The 20,015-nt window shown below is 40.3% G+C and overlaps 1 protein-coding gene and 1 long non-coding RNA gene across 5 annotated transcripts in view; one reads left to right on the top strand and one right to left on the bottom strand.

Annotated features, from left to right (window-relative positions):
- LOC145441597 (uncharacterized) overlaps positions 1-20,015 on the bottom strand; it is a 209,639-nt gene that overhangs the window by 132,757 nt on the left and 56,867 nt on the right. The window lies entirely within an intron of this gene.
- On the top strand, positions 1,562-19,948 carry LOC145441590 (sodium- and chloride-dependent creatine transporter 1-like). 4 transcript variants are annotated; one of them, XM_080319495.1, is made up of 15 exons: positions 1,562-1,716; positions 5,556-5,603; positions 7,903-8,012; positions 8,066-8,196; positions 12,244-12,370; positions 13,657-13,804; positions 13,878-14,013; positions 15,509-15,643; positions 15,716-15,819; positions 16,326-16,450; positions 17,454-17,566; positions 17,776-17,910; positions 18,391-18,594; positions 19,402-19,569; positions 19,631-19,948. In XM_080319495.1, exons 4-15 carry the CDS (start codon positions 8,116-8,118, stop codon positions 19,682-19,684), a joined length of 1,530 nt encoding a protein of 509 aa, XP_080175621.1. In that variant the 5' UTR covers positions 1,562-1,716; positions 5,556-5,603; positions 7,903-8,012; positions 8,066-8,115; the 3' UTR covers positions 19,685-19,948. The 4 variants fall into 4 exon arrangements, with proteins under 4 accessions (XP_080175621.1, XP_080175620.1, XP_080175619.1 ...); XM_080319494.1 differs by lacking the exon at positions 1,562-1,716 and adding an exon at positions 4,810-5,404 and having other exon boundaries at positions 13,690-13,804; XM_080319493.1 differs by lacking the exon at positions 1,562-1,716 and adding an exon at positions 4,811-5,404.

The raw sequence follows: 20,015 nt of genomic DNA, 5'->3' as shown, positions 1-20,015 counted from the left end.
TCAGACACTCACCTAGGCCTACTCGATGTAAAGAAGAGGCATGCACACTGGATGGGAAGAAATATGAGATAACATAAACACATAGCTTCATATGCATAGATATACAATACACGAAAGATGCATGGCTAAGAGCAAGGATGCCAAGTACTATAGGGGTGGGACGGATCGGACGCGATAATATTCATAATTGTGAAACAAGAAACCAGAGACCAGAAACAGAACCGCATATATTTCTGAGCAATTTCATTTTGATGTTATGGTTTCGACTGATGAACGCAGGAAATTCATGACTGCGAAAGTGAATACATAAATTGCGGAGGATTGAAATCTCTCGGAAAAAATGCACGTCCAAAACGATAATATTTGAAGAGCTTCTTGGAGGTACAGAACTTCAATATACAATTAAATAGTATATTCATATTGAAATGAACCCGAATATTTTCGGCTGACACTCGTCAGGGGTAATCGTCAGCAACTAGTAGAGAATTGGAAAGAACATTGTATATCAACAATCGTATCACAAAATATGACGTCACCAGCATGAAATTTCGAATGAGAGAGCGTTCAATGTACAATGTACTTCGTGTATCACCTAAAAATAGTACATTGAACGCTCTCTCATTCGAAATTTCATGCTGGTGACGTCATATTTTGTGATACGATTGTTGATATACAATGTTCTTTCCAATTCTCTACTAGTTGCTGACGATTACCCCTGACGAGTGTCAGCCGAAAATATTCGGGTTCATTTCAATATGAATATACTATTTAAAACGATAATAAAATACATGTTTTAAATGTGTGACGAGATTGTTGAGTACCGACCAAAGGTAAATGCAGTGGCAATGATATCTTCGATGAGAAATGAGAATGACATAACGCGACGAGCTAAGTGAGGTAAATATAATACTATAGAAATTAAACATGGAACGGCAACGACCGATTTTGCAGCTTCGTTCCGCTTCGCAGAGGCTGGAGAGGAGAATTGTTTTGCGTAGGCGACTGTAGGATTTCTGGCAATCCAAAAGCTATCTTCCCGAGCGCAGAAATTATTGAATCTGGTCTTGATCGAAAGCTACTGTTGCACTGATTCCGAAAATATAAATTTAAATAATGATCAGGCACTGATCCACCTAGAATCTGTCCTCCAAGTCTGAAATATCGGCATTGTTCAGAACAATCGGGTAACCGCAACACAATGACCATAACAATGACCCGTTGCGACTCTCCGATTGTTCGAACAATGCCGATATTTCGACTTAGAGGATGGATTCTAGGTGGATCAGTGCCTGATCATTATTTTACTGTATATTTTCGGAATCGGTGCAGCAGTGGCTTTCGATCAAGACCATATTCAATAATTTCTGTGCTCGGGAAGATAGCTTTTGGATTGCCAGAAATCCTACAGTCGCTTACGCAAAAGCACTCTCCACTCCAGCCTCGGCGAAGCGGAACGAAGCTGCAAAATCGGTCGTTGCCGTTCCATGTTTAATTTCTATAATAATACGGCGTGGGACACACTTCTGTGTTACAGACGTCTCGCCGAGCGAGACCACTTATCGCTTCAGTGCATTATTACTAATTCGGTTATCTAGCACGTTCTAGTCGCTTACTACAGTTGTGGCCAGGACCGAAGTTAACGTTTGAATGAAGAGATTTTGAAACCGTGGCTTCAGTTGGTTACAGCAGTTTGGCAAGGACTTGGAATTGAAAAAGGTTGGCATGACTGCAGTCAGGTTATGATTTATACAGTGTCTCGTAAATTTATCAGATATTTCTATTGTCCAAATTACAAAAACCGTGAATAGACTGTACACAACCACACAGCTAGGGAACGACCTAACTATTGTACGTTGAGCTAATGCCTTTAGAACAGGGATGGGCAAACTTTCTAGCTCGCGGGCCGCATTCACCATTTGAATCCATTTGCGGCCCGCACTATATAAAATTGGATTACTAAGCCAAAATTCAATATAGCCTTTTAATCATAGTGACCGACGACATGGAAATAATAGATATCTATTCGTATATTTAAAGCAAACCAAAAACATTCATTTGATAACGTACAGGCGACTGAAACATTTATAAGCTGGTAGTCCTCATTGTCAAAATTAGGGATGGAAGTCGGCTGCAATGTTCCCTCTAATTTGTGACGAGTCTGCGCACACTCACCAACTCACTGCGCAGACCCTTGGAAAACCGTGCGTAACGACCAAATAAAAGGTCATCACTTCAGACTTTTTGTGCGCAAGTTAGATTTTCTGTGCGCAGAGACCGTGAAGGCACTGCGCATTTGCGCACGTGCGCAGCTTAGAGGGAACATTGGTCGGCCGTACAGATTCTTAGAACTGATTGTACTTTGGGTTTAACTCCAGGACACACAATGCTGACAGCATCATAACCATGTTACCATTAAATACTCTTCTACATTGTATAAATATTATAAATATAAATACTTGAAACGAATCTATCTACTCGCGAATCGGTTTTCACAAGTACTGCACTAAGAGTACTACACTTGCTCGTGTTGTCAATCTAAAATCACACTCGTGGTCTGAATTAAGTCATTCATTTTCACTTTCTGTGATGTTTAGCAAATGAAACCTTTTAAAATGCATGTGCCACGACCACGAGGTCGGGCTATCTCGCCATCAATAAAATAAAAATAAAATGCTATGGTAAGAATATAACTTATCGTAATCATGTTGAAATATATTAGGAAAAAGTTTAATCCAGTAACCACAGTAATTTGATTTTCAGTACGCTTTTCATCAATATTTTTAAAACGTTTCTCGAGGCTTTCGCGGGACGCAGTTTGGCACCCCTGCTTTAGAATCACGTTGAAACTAACATATGATGTTTTACTGCAAGGACAGGCAATATAGTGGTTATTGGGGATGGTGCGAACGTTCGCGTTCGCATACGGCCCTCGATAAATCAAAAGTTCGCGTTCGCAAACCTACCTAGTAGCTTCCACCCTATGAACCCTTCAATGGAGGCATAGAAAGTGACGGCAATTTCAACAATTGTGATCAGATTTCCTTGGCCTCAAATTACTATCACTGGCTTTGTCACGAGTGGCAGTGAAAAGGAAATTAAACGCGAAACTGAGATGAGCTTTGCGTCACCAGATTTTATGCATCCACATAACCGGGTGGAATGAGGGGCTCTTGCAGGTCAAATGAAAGGGACCTCAGACCTGATGAAACGTTGTCAATGAGATAACATCATATGATAAGACGTTCGCTCGAGTAACATCGGCATGACTCATGTTAGGAATGACTACGAGGTCATTTTATTATATCTTATTATACAGGCAGGTGACATTGGCGTCGAAAGAAAGGTAAAAAGGCGCTTTCCAATACTATACTCCTTTCGGAAATTAATACTAGCGAGTTCAACAATGTGGACCAATATCATTCAATCCTATATACTAAACATACAATAGTTATATACAAGTGTACATATGTTCATTGTAGGCTACTTTCTACTTGTATGATTGTATTTAGAGCAGGGGTCACCAACCTGGTGCCCGCGGGCACCAGGTAGCCCGCGAGGACCAGATGAGTGGCCCGCGAGCCTTCTCTAAAAATAGATCGAATAGCAGCATTTGCCAATATTCGTCATATTGTTACCAGAGAGCTTTTAAATATATAAATTGAGTGATTTATCTATTCTTGTTTAAATCAAACTTTAACATGTGACTTAGAAATGACAATACATATATATAAACACTTAAAATGATGATATAAAATATCCCCAATTAAAATTAGTAATAATACCAACATGTAATAGAATAACAAGAGATCGAAGACGTAGAATACGGCGTAGGCTATACTGCCCAGTGCCCATACATGCGATATGACGGCATGCCGTCCACGGTCTTCTTGAAATGGTGGGGGGCTCAGTTATGGTAGCCCGACGTCCCGGACAATGCCTAAGTAGTATACAACATTACTATCCGATAGCAGATAGCGGTGACGTACTAGCAGATGCAGTATGACCATTACGTATTGCATCTTTTGACACAGCTTGTCTCTCTTACACTCAACGCAGTTTATAGTACCATGTTTCTAACTTTCTGTAATCGATGCTGCTGTCAGGTATAATGAAATCCGTCATGTCTGGATGCTGAACAGTCCGAGATTGAAATTGTACCACTGCAAAATCTCCTCCACCTCAAAGCCCACAAGGCTGCAGCAAACTTTTGGTGCCTTGTTGACACGGAAAAGTACAGTGGTGAATGCGCAGTGCGCACTTGCGCAGCAGCGATGAAGGTTACAAGCGTGTTTGGTTCAACTTATCGTTGTGTATTAGCCTTTGCGGACACGACATTGATCAAAAAACAAACACAGAACACGCCTCACTAATGCGCATTGCACATCTGCAACACTCACTCAGAGTACAGTGCACTAGTTCATAGCATTCAATGCCAGGCCTCTCACTGACTGGTATAGAAACAGATAACACGATGTCCAGTCTCACGTATGACGTGATTTATTTTAAAATCTGAGCTTACAGTTATAATAATTTATATAAACACGGTGCGAAGTAATTAGTGATATCTTAAAAAGTCTTTGTGACTAGCTGGTTGAAATGAGATGTTTTGAGTTAAAAGAATCTCTTAGAAGTCTTACAGCTATGCGATACCGGCCCAATGCTATGAATATCAAAGCGGAAATTCCGTCTGACACGGGTAAACGGCGGGAGTAAATGGTAGCCCGTCGCCTCAATCAGTATCCAAAAGTAGCCCTTGGTTGCAAAAAGGTTGGTGACCACTGATTGAGAGAGAGGGTGACTATCCAGATAGGGATAGGGTGACTATCCAGATTTTACATTTTCAAACAACACAATGACACTATGATATTATTCCGTTTCGGAATACGATTGCATGTACTGTTGTCCCTTAAGTATTGTACATGTACAGGTACACGTATGCCTACGAAGTTATCCTTACGGAAAAGTATATAGTGTTTCAAATTAGCAGTGTGACGTCAGAGGACATTAGAGGTTCGTGTTCGCAGCGCACCGTACGAACCGGAACCTTTTAAGAGGTTCGGACCATCTCTAACGCTTATATTACATCATCAATATAGCAGCGAGTGGTAGAATGAGCAAAAATTTGTACGGAACTTTGACGTCATCAAGTTTAATGGAGAAGAATGGATTACTTTTCGCCAGCAAGTCTATTTTATTTCGCGACTTTTAATTCCGCTGTTTTCAGAAACCCGACATGTAGGCTAATCCTAACCGGTCACTGCTGGTCGACGCGATCGACCATCGACGCCACCACTGATACATATTGCTGTAATTATTTCCAATCTTAGATCATAACAACTGCCTAAAATACTTTAACCGAAGTCTCGCGGGATAAGATGGAAACCAGTAGTCAAAGTGGAGACCTGTGAGCAATGAGCATTCATCTTTATAGTGGAAGTATATATTCAGTTTTATCAGTAATGCGTAATTAAGAGGCGGTGCTACTGTTAACTTTGAAATAGCTTAAATAATAGATGTATTACCTGACTATAATACTTTCCTTGCAATTCTAACAGAATCGACAAGGATATACTGAAAATTGAAGAAGATGGAACCAAACCAAGGTGAATATTTTAACGATTGTCGCTATATCGAAGACGACATGGTTGATTTAAATGCGTTCATGATATAAATTAAATTGTGCAACTTGGTGAAGTTCTCAAGCAAATTACATATCGCATCTGGTTAACTTGGGAGGTCTAAGCAGGGGTCCCAACTCAAGACGGGTCCGGGCCACTTTTCAAATTTCGTAAAGGCCGATGGCCATAAGAATGCCATCACAGCAGTTCAGCAACTATGTTTGTAAAGATTTACGTCAATACAATACTGTGCTCTCTAATATGGGCGGCGGTCACCGTGAAAGAAGTACCGTTACCGTGAAAACGTTGCCATAAAAGAAGTAATATTTTATTAAAGAAGGACAAATAGAACAATAAATATCATGATAATCAAAATTCAATTTCATTTATTTTGAACTATGAGCCGCGCACGACATACCTGACAACGCTTTTCAGCAGGGTTGTAATGACTCCACTCGAGTCAGACTAGATCCGCGATTTTTCGGTGAATCCACTTGACTCGAGTCAATTTCTTAAAAATGAAAAAAGACTCGACTCGAGTCAATTTGTGTATTGACTCGACCTGTACTCGAGTCATTGCGCGTGACTCGAGACTGGGTCTACCGACAGGCATTTCATTGTAATTTCGAAGAATAGTAACGTCATCACACTATTGTTATTTTGTCTATCAGTACTTACTGGTACTTGAAAATGCTACCAAAACTGTTAAAAGTGAGGAAAATTAGATATTATAAATGCGAAGCTATAGATATCACCGAGCATAGTTGTAAAAAGTGGGTTTCAAATGACATTATCTCGGAGCTGATCAGTGATCAGTCAACACAATGACTTGGACTCGACACTCTACTCCGTGATTGGACTCGGACTTGACTCGGTGGTGAATTGAAAATGACTCTACTTGACTCGAGTCAAAACCATAAAAGTGAGATTGACTTGTGACTCGGAACCACGTGACTATAGGTTACAACCCTGCTTTTCAGCAACTAAGGAATCGATATTGGGGCCAGCGAGACACACTACAAGCTGTCAGCAGAAAGACTATCTACTTCTGCTCCTCCTTGATCTTGCGGAAAAGCCCCAAGCCACTTTCTATAGTGTCTCGGCCATTGCACGTCACGGCAATGTGCCCATTCATATCAGCTGATTCTCTGTCGATGGAATGCCGTTGCCATCGCCGAAGCCGTTTCAGCTTGTGAGACATAGTGATGTTGGGCACAGGCACATAGCTTATTTTGAAAAAACAAAAACATTATTTTGAAACTGAAATCAATTTGAGCTTATAAAATAGCTTTACTTGGAGTTCTCCCGCAATCTCAAATCAGATCGCAGGCAAAACATGACCTAGCGGGACGCGTGCGGATACCAAGTATATCGTTGTACATCAGGGCTGGCCAACCTTTTCGGCCAAAGGGCCACATTCGATTGATGAACTTTTGCGCGGGCCACTATCCGCGCGAAGCGCGAAAATATTTTGAAGTTCATAGGGCAATAATATTGTCACTTGACTATATTGCGGGCCTGCTGTATATCGCTGGGCTAAGTTTGCGAGGACTGGGCTATTCGGCGCATGGATATATCGATATCGAAAGCCGTGACCAGCATGCGTCAATCATTTCGTGCCTAGGTTTCACGGTGGACGGTCTTACTGCGAGCGCAAACGCAAGGTCGCATATGTTGAACGACACTTTGTCTCGTAATCGCGAATATAGTTAGACTCAATCTGATACATTAGGTGTTCTTCCATTTTCACAAAAGGGTAACAATATTAAAAACAAGAAATCGAGTGACAACATATTGCGCTAAGCTTGTAGAAAATTTTTAACTTTGATAAATATATCGCAAATTATTCTGCTTTATTGTAGTGTACGAATATGTACCAATATGTGAATGGCTGACGGATCTGTCAATGCGTCGGAACTGATATTTTAGTCATCACATCTCAAGTATTGCGGCCAGACTAATCAAATTTTTGGTTGACCTTGCAAGCTCAAAATCTGTGCAATCCATTTTTGATGATATTAGAAATTTCGGAAATTATCTCGCGGGCCACTTGAAACCTTCTCGTGGGCCACGGGTTGGCCGGCCCTGTTGTACATGAATTTGAAAATAATTTAGACTCATTTGAACAAAGGATGTGTTTTTTTGGTTCAAAATCCGACTCTTGATACGGGCATTTCAAACAGACTGCATGTATTTTACCGATATTTACATCAAATATATACTATAATAATAAACTTTGCCATATGTAACGAGACTCCGCCAAATAATCGTTTTGTAATGGCAGACGACTGGAGTGGGGCAGAACTATCGAATATTTGCTCAATGCCATCGGATATAGCGTCGGACTCGGAAATGTTTGGAGATTTTCATACCTTTGTTTCAAAAATGGAGGAGGTAACAATATGCAATGCTCATTTGATGCAATAGCTTCCTGATATTGCACTCAGGGGCTTTTCTGATCCCGTATCTGATATTTGCCACTATTCTCGGATTACCAATGCTCTTCATGGAGACAGCGGTTGGCCAGTTTACTCAAAGCGGATGCATCGGATCTTGGGATTTGGCTCCTCTACTAAGGGTAATGAGACATCCCAGTGTGTTCTTATATTATGTGGAAAGAATACCTATATGGATGAATAATTGAATATATGCAATGCAGTGATGTTTGACTTCTAATTAAATAGTAGATAAGCTCGGCCGTCCGCAACGACACTGAATCTTCTCAATATGTGAACCTCATTATTATATGCGTATCCGTGGTCACGGGTGAATATATTAACTTTGCCACCCATATAGTTGGGCCACTTACTGGCCGGCCGGGTCAGACCAAAGCCAAACTTGTAAACTGGTCTCTACGGTATCTTTCGCATCTACATCGTCTAATCACCTCAATGGTGCGGGAAAAATATATTACTCTCCTACCCTTCGAAAGCAATATGCAGCTTGATTCTTTTTTAAAGTTTTGTGCTGACACATATAGGCGGAAATAAACGATTTAGGATCCAGGGCTGTAATGACTCGAGTCATGACTCGACTCGAGTCCGACTCGAGTCACGATTTTCTGATGACTCGACCTGACTCGAGTCATATTTTTTAAATACGGTAATGACTCGACTAGACTCGAGTCAATCTGTGTATTGACTCGACTTGGACTCGAGTCATTGCGCACGACTCGGACCAAGTCATTGACTCGAGACTCAGACGGCCAAGACCAACATTTCATTGTAATTTCGAAGAATGGTGAAGTAACCATCCTACTGGGATTTCGTCTGATTGGTTCTGGTACTTGAAAATGCGATCAGAAACTGCTAAAACTGAGGAAAATTAGTATATTATAAATTCGAAACATTCGATATCACCAAATATAGTTATATAAAGTGAGTTTAACAAGACTTTAACTGGAAACCGAGCAGTCAACATAATGACTTGGGCTCGGACTCGAGAGTCATGATACCATGACTCGGACTTGACCCTCTGCTCGATGACTTGGACTCGAACTTGACTCGTTGGTGAATTGAAAATGACTCGATTTGTCTCGAGTCAAAACAATAAAAGTCAATTTGACTTGTGACTCGGAGACTTGTGACTTGGTTACAACCCTGGTCGGATCGTTCAGCAACTGGAAAATGATTATGCCTTAAATAGTCCGCTGCACACCAGCACTGGATCAAGTTTCTGAGGTTTCGGCATTTCAAATCATACTGAAATAATGTCGAATAAATTGTAAAGTACAACGCCTGCCAATAATAGTATTTATATTTTGCTTATGAAGCAGGAAACGCACCAACAATAGCTTGAGACGTATTGCAATTTGCCACGTCAAATAATTGCGTAGAGTAGTTAAAGCCGAATACAAGCCGGTGACTCTAACTTAAAACATATGATTGGAAAGCTACTGTCGCTTATTCAAAGGTGGTCAGTAACTTGAGTACTTCTACTTTTCTGAAGTATTCAAGTAGTTTTTGTCTACTTCTAGTACTTGCGCAAGCAAAACTAATTTCCCATTACTTCTACGTCTAATTCATAATATTTTCTGATTTATACTTACTTGCTTTTCGCTATTTGTGAAGTGGAAGCAGGGATATGTAGAACTCGATATATAGAGTTCTATATATCCCTGAGTATAAGTATTATATTCTTCCAACGAGAGAGAGGGAGAGAGAGAGAGAGAGAGAGGGAGAGAGAGAGAGAGAGGGAGAGATAAAGAATGAGATGGAAAAAATTTAGGGACTTTTTTGCTGAGTCCCAACAATAATTTATCCATCACAAAAGTTGACAAAAGATCAGAATTTTCGTCGCGAAACCCCATTCAGTTTGCGTGATTGAGGTTCCAGTTACTATGGTGGGGAATAAATATCACAGTGATAGCGAAACGATTATGTGCCAGCCTCAAACAATTAACGTGAAATTCGGCGAATTTAATACTACAGAGAAGTGGAGAAAGAATTCTTATTATGCAAGCTGTATGTATGTATTGAACCATCTAAAGTTGCGATGTCAGAACATTCAATCCAATGATACAATCATTGCTGTATTCTGTATACTTCCACAGTAAGTTGATAAAATTGATAATATATTGCAATTATGGCTGGCTATTCTTATGTTACGATAATACGACCAGCCACAGTCAGAGTTTAATGCACATTTTTTTAAGGGCATCGGCCTACGACACATGACCCTGGCGGAATACTTGGTTACTTTAGTATTAACTTCCAGATATTATATCATCGAAATTATTTTCGTTGCTGTTAGTAGTAGGAAGTAGGGATGGTGTGAACCTCTGAAAGGTTCGGGTTCGTGTGAACCTCGTGACGTCATATTGCTAATTCCAACCCTATCTTTCAATGATATTAATGTACACGATACCTAGCGAAGACTCGGGCCACATAATGTCACATTGCTGAAGTACATATTGGCGTTTTAAACGTCGCTAAATGTATCAACTGCGGTTATGAAGGCATATAATAATCTCATAAAATCAATACATTCCGTCGCTTTGCCAACAATTTCGACGAGGACTTACCAGGGAATATAAGCTTACGCCTTAACGGTCTTTGACAGACCGGACAATGAGTTCGGAGTCTGAGTATTGCTACATTGATATTGAGCAGAGTGTAAAACGGATTTCTATACACGCTACCGATACCATAAGAAAAACAAGTTATATAGCAGTAGCCAGCGACTTAATCGCACGGATTTCGTTTTAATGATACAGTAAGAATATGAAGTCAAGATTGACCTCGTACGCCCGCTCGAATTTTTACATCAGAAAACGATGTCAATGTCATTGATTAGTTGAATAAGCATCATTCGCTGACTACGTATATCGCTCGTGATGTTGTGTGATTGCGGGTCAAGCTCACAGCAGAGAGTCACTAAATATTCACAAACGGAAAGCTAGATATTTCGAGAAATTTTTTGCAACAAAAACGCAAGTAAAACTTTTAATGTTGTCAAGGTGCATGCTCGTTTAGTGTTGATTTTTTATGCTGCCAGCGCCGTGCATAGAGTGACCCGCAGTTGAGATGCAATATATTTTAACCAAAAATCTTATAGTGAAGTCCAAATTACAATTTACCAAAAAGGTTCACAGTGCAGAACCTACGAAGGTTCTATTGTGAATGCGAACCTCTAAATTTCTGAGGTTCACATCAGTGATGAGCATCGGAGCGGAGTCGGAGTGGATTCGGAGCGGAGTTTTGCCGATTTTGTGACAGTCGGAGCGCAGCCGGAGTTTACTACAGATAATTTTTCGGAGAATTTCCGAGTATTGTAACTTTTGTCTCCGACATCTTTGGATAGCTCTGACCAGAATATACTATTGATTATGATTACAAACCAAAACACAGACAGTTGACACCTTGTAAAGTTGTAATATGACGGGTAACATGCCAAAATGATTGCCAAGTGCATAAAAATCAGCCATCTGCACTGCAATTGGGGACTGGAGAGTAAACAATACTATGAGGCCAACCATATTATCACATGTACCATGTGTACCATGTACCATGCTTGCCACTGTTTCGGATACTTGACGAGATTCATCGGAGTATCTCGGAGTCTGGAATTGAGCTCTTCGGAGTCGGAGGGAGTTTTCCTCAGACACTAAAGTTTCCGGAGGGACTCGGAGTCTCGAAAAGCACTATCCGCTCATCACTGGTTCACACACAGAACGCGAACGTGAACCTCGCGTTCACACCATCCCTAGTAGGTAGTCGTTATCGGCGTAGCCAGGACCAGGGGACCAAATACACCGTTTCCCTGCACTTTCCACTTGTAAATTGTGACTCCACTCGTGTCACTACATCTCACCAGAGTCGGCTGAAAGCATGGTGTATGTATGTATATCCTAGGTATAATTTCATAATATGAATATATATTTTGAGCGAATAATATAAAAAGTATAGCATAACCAATATAATTCACTGGTCTAGTGCCTTTCCAATCACGAACCATACCGTCGCCGAGATTTCAATACATGCAATCCGAACCAAACAGCAATATAGTAGCCGTAGCTTGCAATGCCTCATTGTCACGCGGCACCCTGGAGAATCCGCGGCACTCCGGTTTAGAACCCCTGCATTATTGTGTCAGATATAGGCCTAATCATACCGTTTATTCACAGGGCGCTGGTTATTCTGCTCTCGTGATTTGCTGGTACTACGTCAGTTACATTATGGTGGTTATGGGATGGGTTATTTTCTACTTCGTTCACTCGCTGACTCTGGGTGATTTGCCGTGGGCAACATGCGGTAAGTCGGATGAAATTAAAAGAAAAACGGATCATCGAAACTTTTAACTTATTTCTATGATATGACTCGTTAGAAAGCTGTATCGTATGGACATTGGGTAGCTGATTCCTCAAGTTTCAATATCGTCCCATAAAAACGGAAATCAGCCTCTATACTATTGCTTCGCAACCTTTTTCTAGTCACAATTACATACCCCATTCGAAGAATTAGGTGACCGACCCTTTGAAGCATAGTCAAAATCTTGAAGCCCGACAGACTTGTATCTTGTAAATTGCAATTGCATGGAGGTTTACGTTATTCGTATATTTAGGTCGTTTCGGTGTTATCGTCCTATCCTCTCCCCGATGATTATGATGAGAATAATTTGAAGTATCGGTGACCATCAGGAAAACACTAGAGTTGCATTACGTTAAACTAGCAGCGCGTGAGATTAGTAACATCCGTACCACACTATATTGTAAGAGGAGTTTCCAGTCATCGATCATGTCCAGTGGACATTGTCCACATTCAAGTAGAAATAAAAACTTTTTCTACTGAATCAATACTATAGCTAGCCCTCTAGTTTACAGGACCACGACCTGACGTATCGATCTCGCCTTCCGACACATGCCACCTATTTTGTCACCTGTCTTTTTCTATTATACCTTATTTTACTTTCCATTCAGCGTGTATGCCTCATTTTTACATCACTTAGGCCACGTGGGTGCCTGATTTCGAAGACTACTCCAAGTTGTTTGACACCTTGGGATCTTTCATTGTATCGCAGTCTTGTGGTGTAGTGAAATGGTGAAATTTTTCGCAATTAATTGAATCGAATTGAATTGACCTGGCATCACATATAATTAACAATGATAGCTAATGGCTACTAATGGCACTAACTTCACATGATTGACAGAATAACAAATAACATCAGCATTGTAAAAGGAAAGATTCGTAACAGCATATAACGCGAAGCATTACAACAAATTTGCAGTTTAAGACAATTGTGTCGAAACTGCCGCTTGATGGGGACTGGGGATATAGTTTTGGAGGCAACTATCCTTCTTGGTATCTTGAATCGGCCATTATGGGTCGTTTGGGGACGGCAGTTATAGCCCTACCTTCAAGTTTCGGCTTCAGATCGACGTTAAATTAATTAATAATGCTATTCTGTATTCTCGCACTCCCGCTACATTATCAGAGACCCTAGTTGGAAACCACTACACGATATAAGATATGGTATGTTGCCTTCCTGCGGATTTACTCCATCGATACGACTTGGAATTTAGAAGAACGCTCGTGTTTAGATAATGCATGGAATACGTACAGTTGTATCCCAGTGACCAGGATTATAGGATCGCTTGAGATGATGAACCAGAGTGATATAAAAAGCTTGAGTATCAATATGACTGCCGTAGCGATGAAAACGGCGACATCAACTAGTGAATTTTGGAAGTAAGACGTTGACATTTAGTAATTAGTACTGTGTTTTACAATTGTGTTTTACAATACTATTGTGTACGTGCAGTAACTACGTCTTGCGAAAAACGACCGGAATCCACGATATTGGATCGTTTACCAACTGGAAAATGATCATTTGTTTCATTGCGGCGTGGGCGATATGCTATATGTGTGTTTGGAAAGGAATTAAAACGACAGGAAAGGTGATGCGTTGAATAGACCTTTGTCATAAGAAATTCACCACAGCCTCATAATTTATAATTTATGTCCTGTCGTAGACTAATGTAGATGGAATTAACCAATACTACTGCTCGTATTATTACGGATCGACCGTGTTATTCGGATTTAGTTCTATAAACATCTGAATTATGATCAAACATTTACGCTAACCATACGATACACCGTAAGGTAACGGAGATGTAGTCAAAGCGGATACAATGTATTTTGATATCTGTCCCGATCTTGTTTGATTTTGGATCAGAAAGTGATTCGACCGTTACATTGACGTGTAAAGTCAAAAGTCAAAAGACCGTGGTCGTTTCAGCACTCACCCATCTAATCATCACATACCATTGTGTCTTGTTGCTGTGTGTCGTATTGTACATTGTGTGTCTTCAGCAGATAAAAATAATAATAGAACCTTCGATTATTGATATTATACAGTACTCACGAAATGGATTTTTATTTATTGTTTAGCCTGGTAAGTTTGTGCTAAGCTAATGGTTCTCAACCGTAACCCGCAGAACACTTACGCTAATCTACAAGACTTCGTGGAACCCCAAATTTTTCTAAGTACCAAAAACAAAAATTCGCCACAGTACGCATCTATAGATACACATCTAACACGTTACTATAGATTACTGGTGTACAAAATCAACTGTGCATCAACGGAGTGTTAAATGAACAAAACCATTAAAATATCATTTCTCAATATAGCGAAAACATTTTAATGAATTTTCATTGTAAATAAGCGTGACTTCAGGTGTTTCATTGCAGATACCAGCTCAGAACCTTGGAAAGTGTAATCGTATTGTTCGGTCGAAACAGCGTCGTATCAATTGATTAAATATGAATGAACTTATAAATATTGGAGATAGCATTGAGACTGCACTGCACATGACGTGACAACACGTCATTCACAATTCGACTATGATCCTAATTGCCTGCAACCAATAATGACATGTCATCACAGATCATATGTATGAGTTGAGATTGTCTTGACCTCCAGCGGAACCACAGGGACTGGCTCCAGGAACCCCTGGGGTTATAGGCCTATGTAACGCCGGTTAAGAACTATTGTGCTAAGTCAAGTGAGATAAGAGAACGGAGAAAAACTTAGATATGCATATTCTTACTTTACACATGAACATTTCTTACAAAGTTTAGACAAATAACCTGAATTTTTTCAGCACTTCGCGTTCAGGTATATCCATAACAGTTATATTTAGTCCGATATATCATTTATTGATCAGTCTCGCCATCCCCGTTACCATTTCACATGATGGTGGGCCTTGCAACCACTGCAACACCTATGTGCGGCCCGTGGTTTCACCACGTTATTTATATCGCGTTCTATCAAATATGTCGCCCATTCACAGTTGCACAGCACATACCGCCGCTGTAAATAATAACGATATGCCTTCTTCCCGCGCAACCGTTACCAGCAAATATGTTGTAACCCGATTTCTAATTTCTCAGGTGGCGTATGTCACTGTAATATCGCCATACGTGATGCTGTTGGTCTTGTTGATACGTGGGGCAATGTTGGAGGGTGCTGGAGAGGGGGTGGTGTATTTCATATACCCTCGTTTAGAAGAACTCGCTAAGCCACAGGTAAAATAGCATCGTGTATTGAGTTCGATCGAATGCTTTAGGAATCTGACGTGCGATTGGTTCTCACCGTAGGTATGGTTGGATGCAGCAGGACAAGTCCTATATACGTTAGGGGTATCGTTCGCCGTGCTGTATGGCCTCGGGAGTTACAATAAATACCACACTGATTGCTATAAGTGAGTAAATTCATACCGATGTATGTTAGTTATCGATGAAAAATGTATCGACTATTAGAAACGTACTTATCGCCTCAGAATACATTAAGTGTGGACAGCACATGCGTGGCTTAGAATGCAATTGTTGAGATGCACGTAAATATTTATAAAACACATCATTCTACAAATATGTATGGTTTCATATTAAGAGAATGATAATAAGAATTTAGTCTGATAATTAGTGCAGTAGATTCTTCCCTCCGTCCGTGCTGTTCACCGAATACACTCGCATCCTAACGTTCCTAAATGACGATGCATTATCAGTTTTATCACAAACATCGTCTGCCTGAACTTACAGCGAACCAGAAAGTTGGTGACGCACCACCCGTTTCGGCTGGTCATAATATAAAATATCCTCAAATAAAACACATGAACGACCGCTGTATGACTTTAATATTCGTAAGAAGTTTTAGCCCATTTCATTTATTCACGAATGCATTCCTTTGTACGCTCGTTGATTCATTTAGAAACGCGTTCATATGTGTTGCCACGAGCTGCGGATCGTCAGTCTTCGCCGGATTCGTAATATTCTGCTACCTTGGACACATGGCACATGTCCAAAGTAAAAATATAACCGACATTGCAGAGCAAGGTATATCATGACTATATAACAGGGTATCAAACTGCGACTTCTATGCTTATTGGAGAACAGACATTCTATGGTAATGTGACGTTTCTGACCTGGTAGCGTCATAAAACCCAGTAACTCACTGTTGCGGTAACGTATACCGTTCCTAAAAATCGGAATAAGACACTGCCTAGATATGATGTCAAGTTGTTTGGTGAGCTAATATGATGTAGTCAATCGTGCGTGAGCAGTATTTCTTAGCCTGAAGTCCTCGAGTCCCCAAAGGATTCGAGATGCATTGAGAGGTCAATTAAACGAAATTCCTTTATTTATAGAATCGCCAATCGCCATATTCTCATCCAATACAATCTGATAATTTTACTTTGTTCGACCCGACACGCCATTCGAATAGTTTGAGCGATTGATAAACTGCGTTTATGATGGAAAATTCATAATGACATCACATTCAGGTTTGATTATACACGTACAGAGAGCACGTAGTTGCCCTAATTATGGCAATTTCTCAACAGCGGAAGTCAAATGATTTTACAACCCTCAAGGTACAAAACAATCAACAGCAATCAATCAATCAATCAATCTGCAACTATATTGCGACTACAGTGGGGGAGCACAACTGATATCTCGTCAAATTGACTGCCTTTACGGGCTACACATCGTATAGCTATAGACTATTGTAATCTAATACATACACGAAAACAATTCGGAATAGGTTCCAAATACCCGTGGCAGCGAAACAACTCGGAACCAGCCCCAAACGACCTCTCGTGTCATTGCAGTATACATGCAATTGGTGCAAATATGACTGTGAGCAGGATCTTATAACATAAATTTGGCGAACATGAATTTTGACATTCGCAACATACTAATATATATTCAGCAAAGTACCAATTAACTTGAACATTGTCGAGAAATGGGTCTTCAAGATTTTGAAGAATGGGGGACCTCGAGGAACACCTATCTATTAATAGACTTACATGAAGATCTGACAGCACGATTCCATTTACAGGTCCTGGACTCGTTTTCGAAGTATTTCCAGCTGGACTTACACTACTACCCGGATCGCAGATATGGGCAGCTATATTTTTCCTAACACTGGGATTCATTGCCGTTGATACCGTAGTAAGTGCTTGATATAGCCTATATTTGATGCATAAATCGATGCACCATATTTATCTGGTAAACTCTTCTTCTTCTTTCCACATGGCGCCGAAGCATGCAACTGGACATAAAACGACAGCATGTCCTTATTGCGATCAGTGGATTAGTATATTATGCGGCCACAAGTGCCCCTTAACATAACACAAGATAGCGACACTTATCTTTTAAAGTTTGGATCGCTTGAAGGAATAACCAGGTTGCTTGAAGATGTCAGGCCGGAATGGTTTATCTATCCCGGAGTTCAGATTTGCCGTCTCGCCATGTGTGCCTTTCCATTTCTGTTAGGACTGCCAATGCTTTTCGAGGTAGGCTTCCGTTGTTTTCTTGGTAGATAGCGAACTGAAATGCGACTTGTATCGGTTTAAGTCCTAAAACCGTGTATAGGCATACATAGACATTGGCTACACTAGCGATTTTATTGTGTTTCATACGAATACGATGTACCTCGAAGTCACTAAAACCAATTGTTTCAAGCTGCTGCTTCGCATGCCAGTCTTATTCGAGTTGTAATAGCGTAGGTGTAGGCTGCCCTGAAACAGTTTGGTACAACACTAGCACCATCGCGATGTATGTTAAGTCCAAAGTATACCATGAACTCTATACGACCTCAGACAGAATAATCCATCCCAAATTTCAAAATCAATATGTAATTTGTAGTTTCATTTCTCAAATTATTATTGAACAACATCGAACTCATGGATGCGATTGAGAATTTGGCGGACCGGAAGGAAAGCAAACATTGACCGGTGGCTGAAAACCACTGTGCTATGACAAGCTTTTTACAGGGTGGCATATATGTCTTCGAACTCGTAAACATGTATGGAACGAGCGGTTTCTGCGTTCTTTCAATAGCATTTACTGAAATCGCCGGAATAGCGTGGATTTATGGAATGGACAAGTTCTTTGATGATGTCAAGTCCATGATTGGATACTATCCTAATATTTTGGTGAAATACTGCATGCTTGTTGTGGATCCGTGTGTTATTCTGGTAAGTATAATACACCGGCTTATTCTTAATCTTCTGTGCCTCGAACAATATCTGGAAATGATTGTTGAAAATCAGCACTTCGGATACCGGAATGGTCGGACAGAATGTCACAAACCCATATAGTAGCCTATTCCAAGCCTTTAACTACCTAATACAGTTGATTATTTCTACCCTCGTGTCACATTTAAATAATAGCATGTCCGACTTGTCCGTGTCCGTGGCAGAGATGAGCATGGATTAGGATTAGGATTTGAAAAAATAAGATTTGTGAAATTTTGTCGGATTTGGATTGGATTAGGATTAGAGATTTTTTCTGAACGGATTAGGATTTGTATTGGAAGTGCTTCTTGGAGGTACAGAACTTCAATATACTATTCGATTTGTATTGGATTTATCGATTTTCTGGGAGATTGATATGTCGCGTGGCGAATGGCGACAAACTTTGTTCAGATCACTTAATAATGAACTTTTGGTACACTACACTATGGTATAGGCCTACGTTTTTTGGTTGTGAATGAAAAATTTCCTTGCAGAAATTGGCATTTTTTCTGAATTTCAAATTGGATTCGGATTAGGATTGGACATGGACTTGAATATACAAAAGTTCTGGATTAAGATTTGGATTGGATTAGGACATAGAAATTCCAAATCCGCTCATCTCTGGTCCGCGCACAGTTCACTGAATTTCTGTCAAAATTTTGTATCATTCAATTCGTTCATTGCATTGGTCCACAGTATGTTCGTTTCTCACACTTCCTAGTCGAACAGATAGATACATCTTAATTCATCGCTGATTTTCAATTATAGATCTTAATAATTGTGGCATGCGTTCAATACGCGCCACTGAAACTTGGTGACTACGAGTATCCAGCATGGATCGAAGTTGTCGGTTGGATATTCAGTGTTACAGTTCTTCTACCCATTCCAATATTTGCGGCGAAATCGATGCTGAAGGGAAGAGAGCCTGTATCAGAAGTAACAGAAAATATATACTTGTCATGACACCGATTCAATGACGTTTTATTTTTTACTTTAGAGATGGTACGCGACTACCAGCGTTTTACTCAGACGTGCCAGTCAATCTGAATAAATCGAAACGAAGACAGTCAAGTCGAAATCATTCGTATGTTGTGCCCCATATCCGTACCAAGTTATGCATGGAACGTGCATATCCAGCTCTGATGACCTACAATAACATTTAAGCACGACTGCGCGACAGGATATTACATTAAAACTACCTAGATTATTTTCATATTGTCTGTACTGGTGTCGGCTTATTCAATTCAAGTGTTCTATAGTTTTTTAACAAGTGGCTTTATTTCCATCTACACAATTACACACGTCGTGGCTGAAATCTAGTGGCGTTTGAAATTACTGTAGCCATAAAGAATCGCAGTCCGGTTATGTTTGGAAGTGATAAC

This window comes from Botryllus schlosseri, chromosome 6 (assembly GCF_051294905.1).
Source record: "Botryllus schlosseri isolate E-star chromosome 6, Bs_hap1, whole genome shotgun sequence".
NCBI classification, from domain to species: Eukaryota; Metazoa; Chordata; class Ascidiacea; order Stolidobranchia; family Styelidae; genus Botryllus; species Botryllus schlosseri.
This window is presented reverse-complemented; position numbering and strand designations above follow the sequence as displayed.

What these genes read in the sequence shown, in the direction of transcription:
- LOC145441590 (XM_080319493.1), top strand. Translation starts at nt 5,376, where the DNA reads ATGGAAACCAGTAGTCAAAGTGGAGACCT. An exon ending in TTTGCCGTGGGCAACATGCG is followed by an intron (nt 12,371 to 13,656) that starts GTAAGTCGGATG and finishes GCTCGTGTTTAG; the next exon opens with ATAATGCATGGAATACGTAC. An exon ending in TCAACTAGTGAATTTTGGAA is followed by an intron (nt 13,805 to 13,877) that starts GTAAGACGTTGA and finishes GTGTACGTGCAG; the next exon opens with TAACTACGTCTTGCGAAAAA.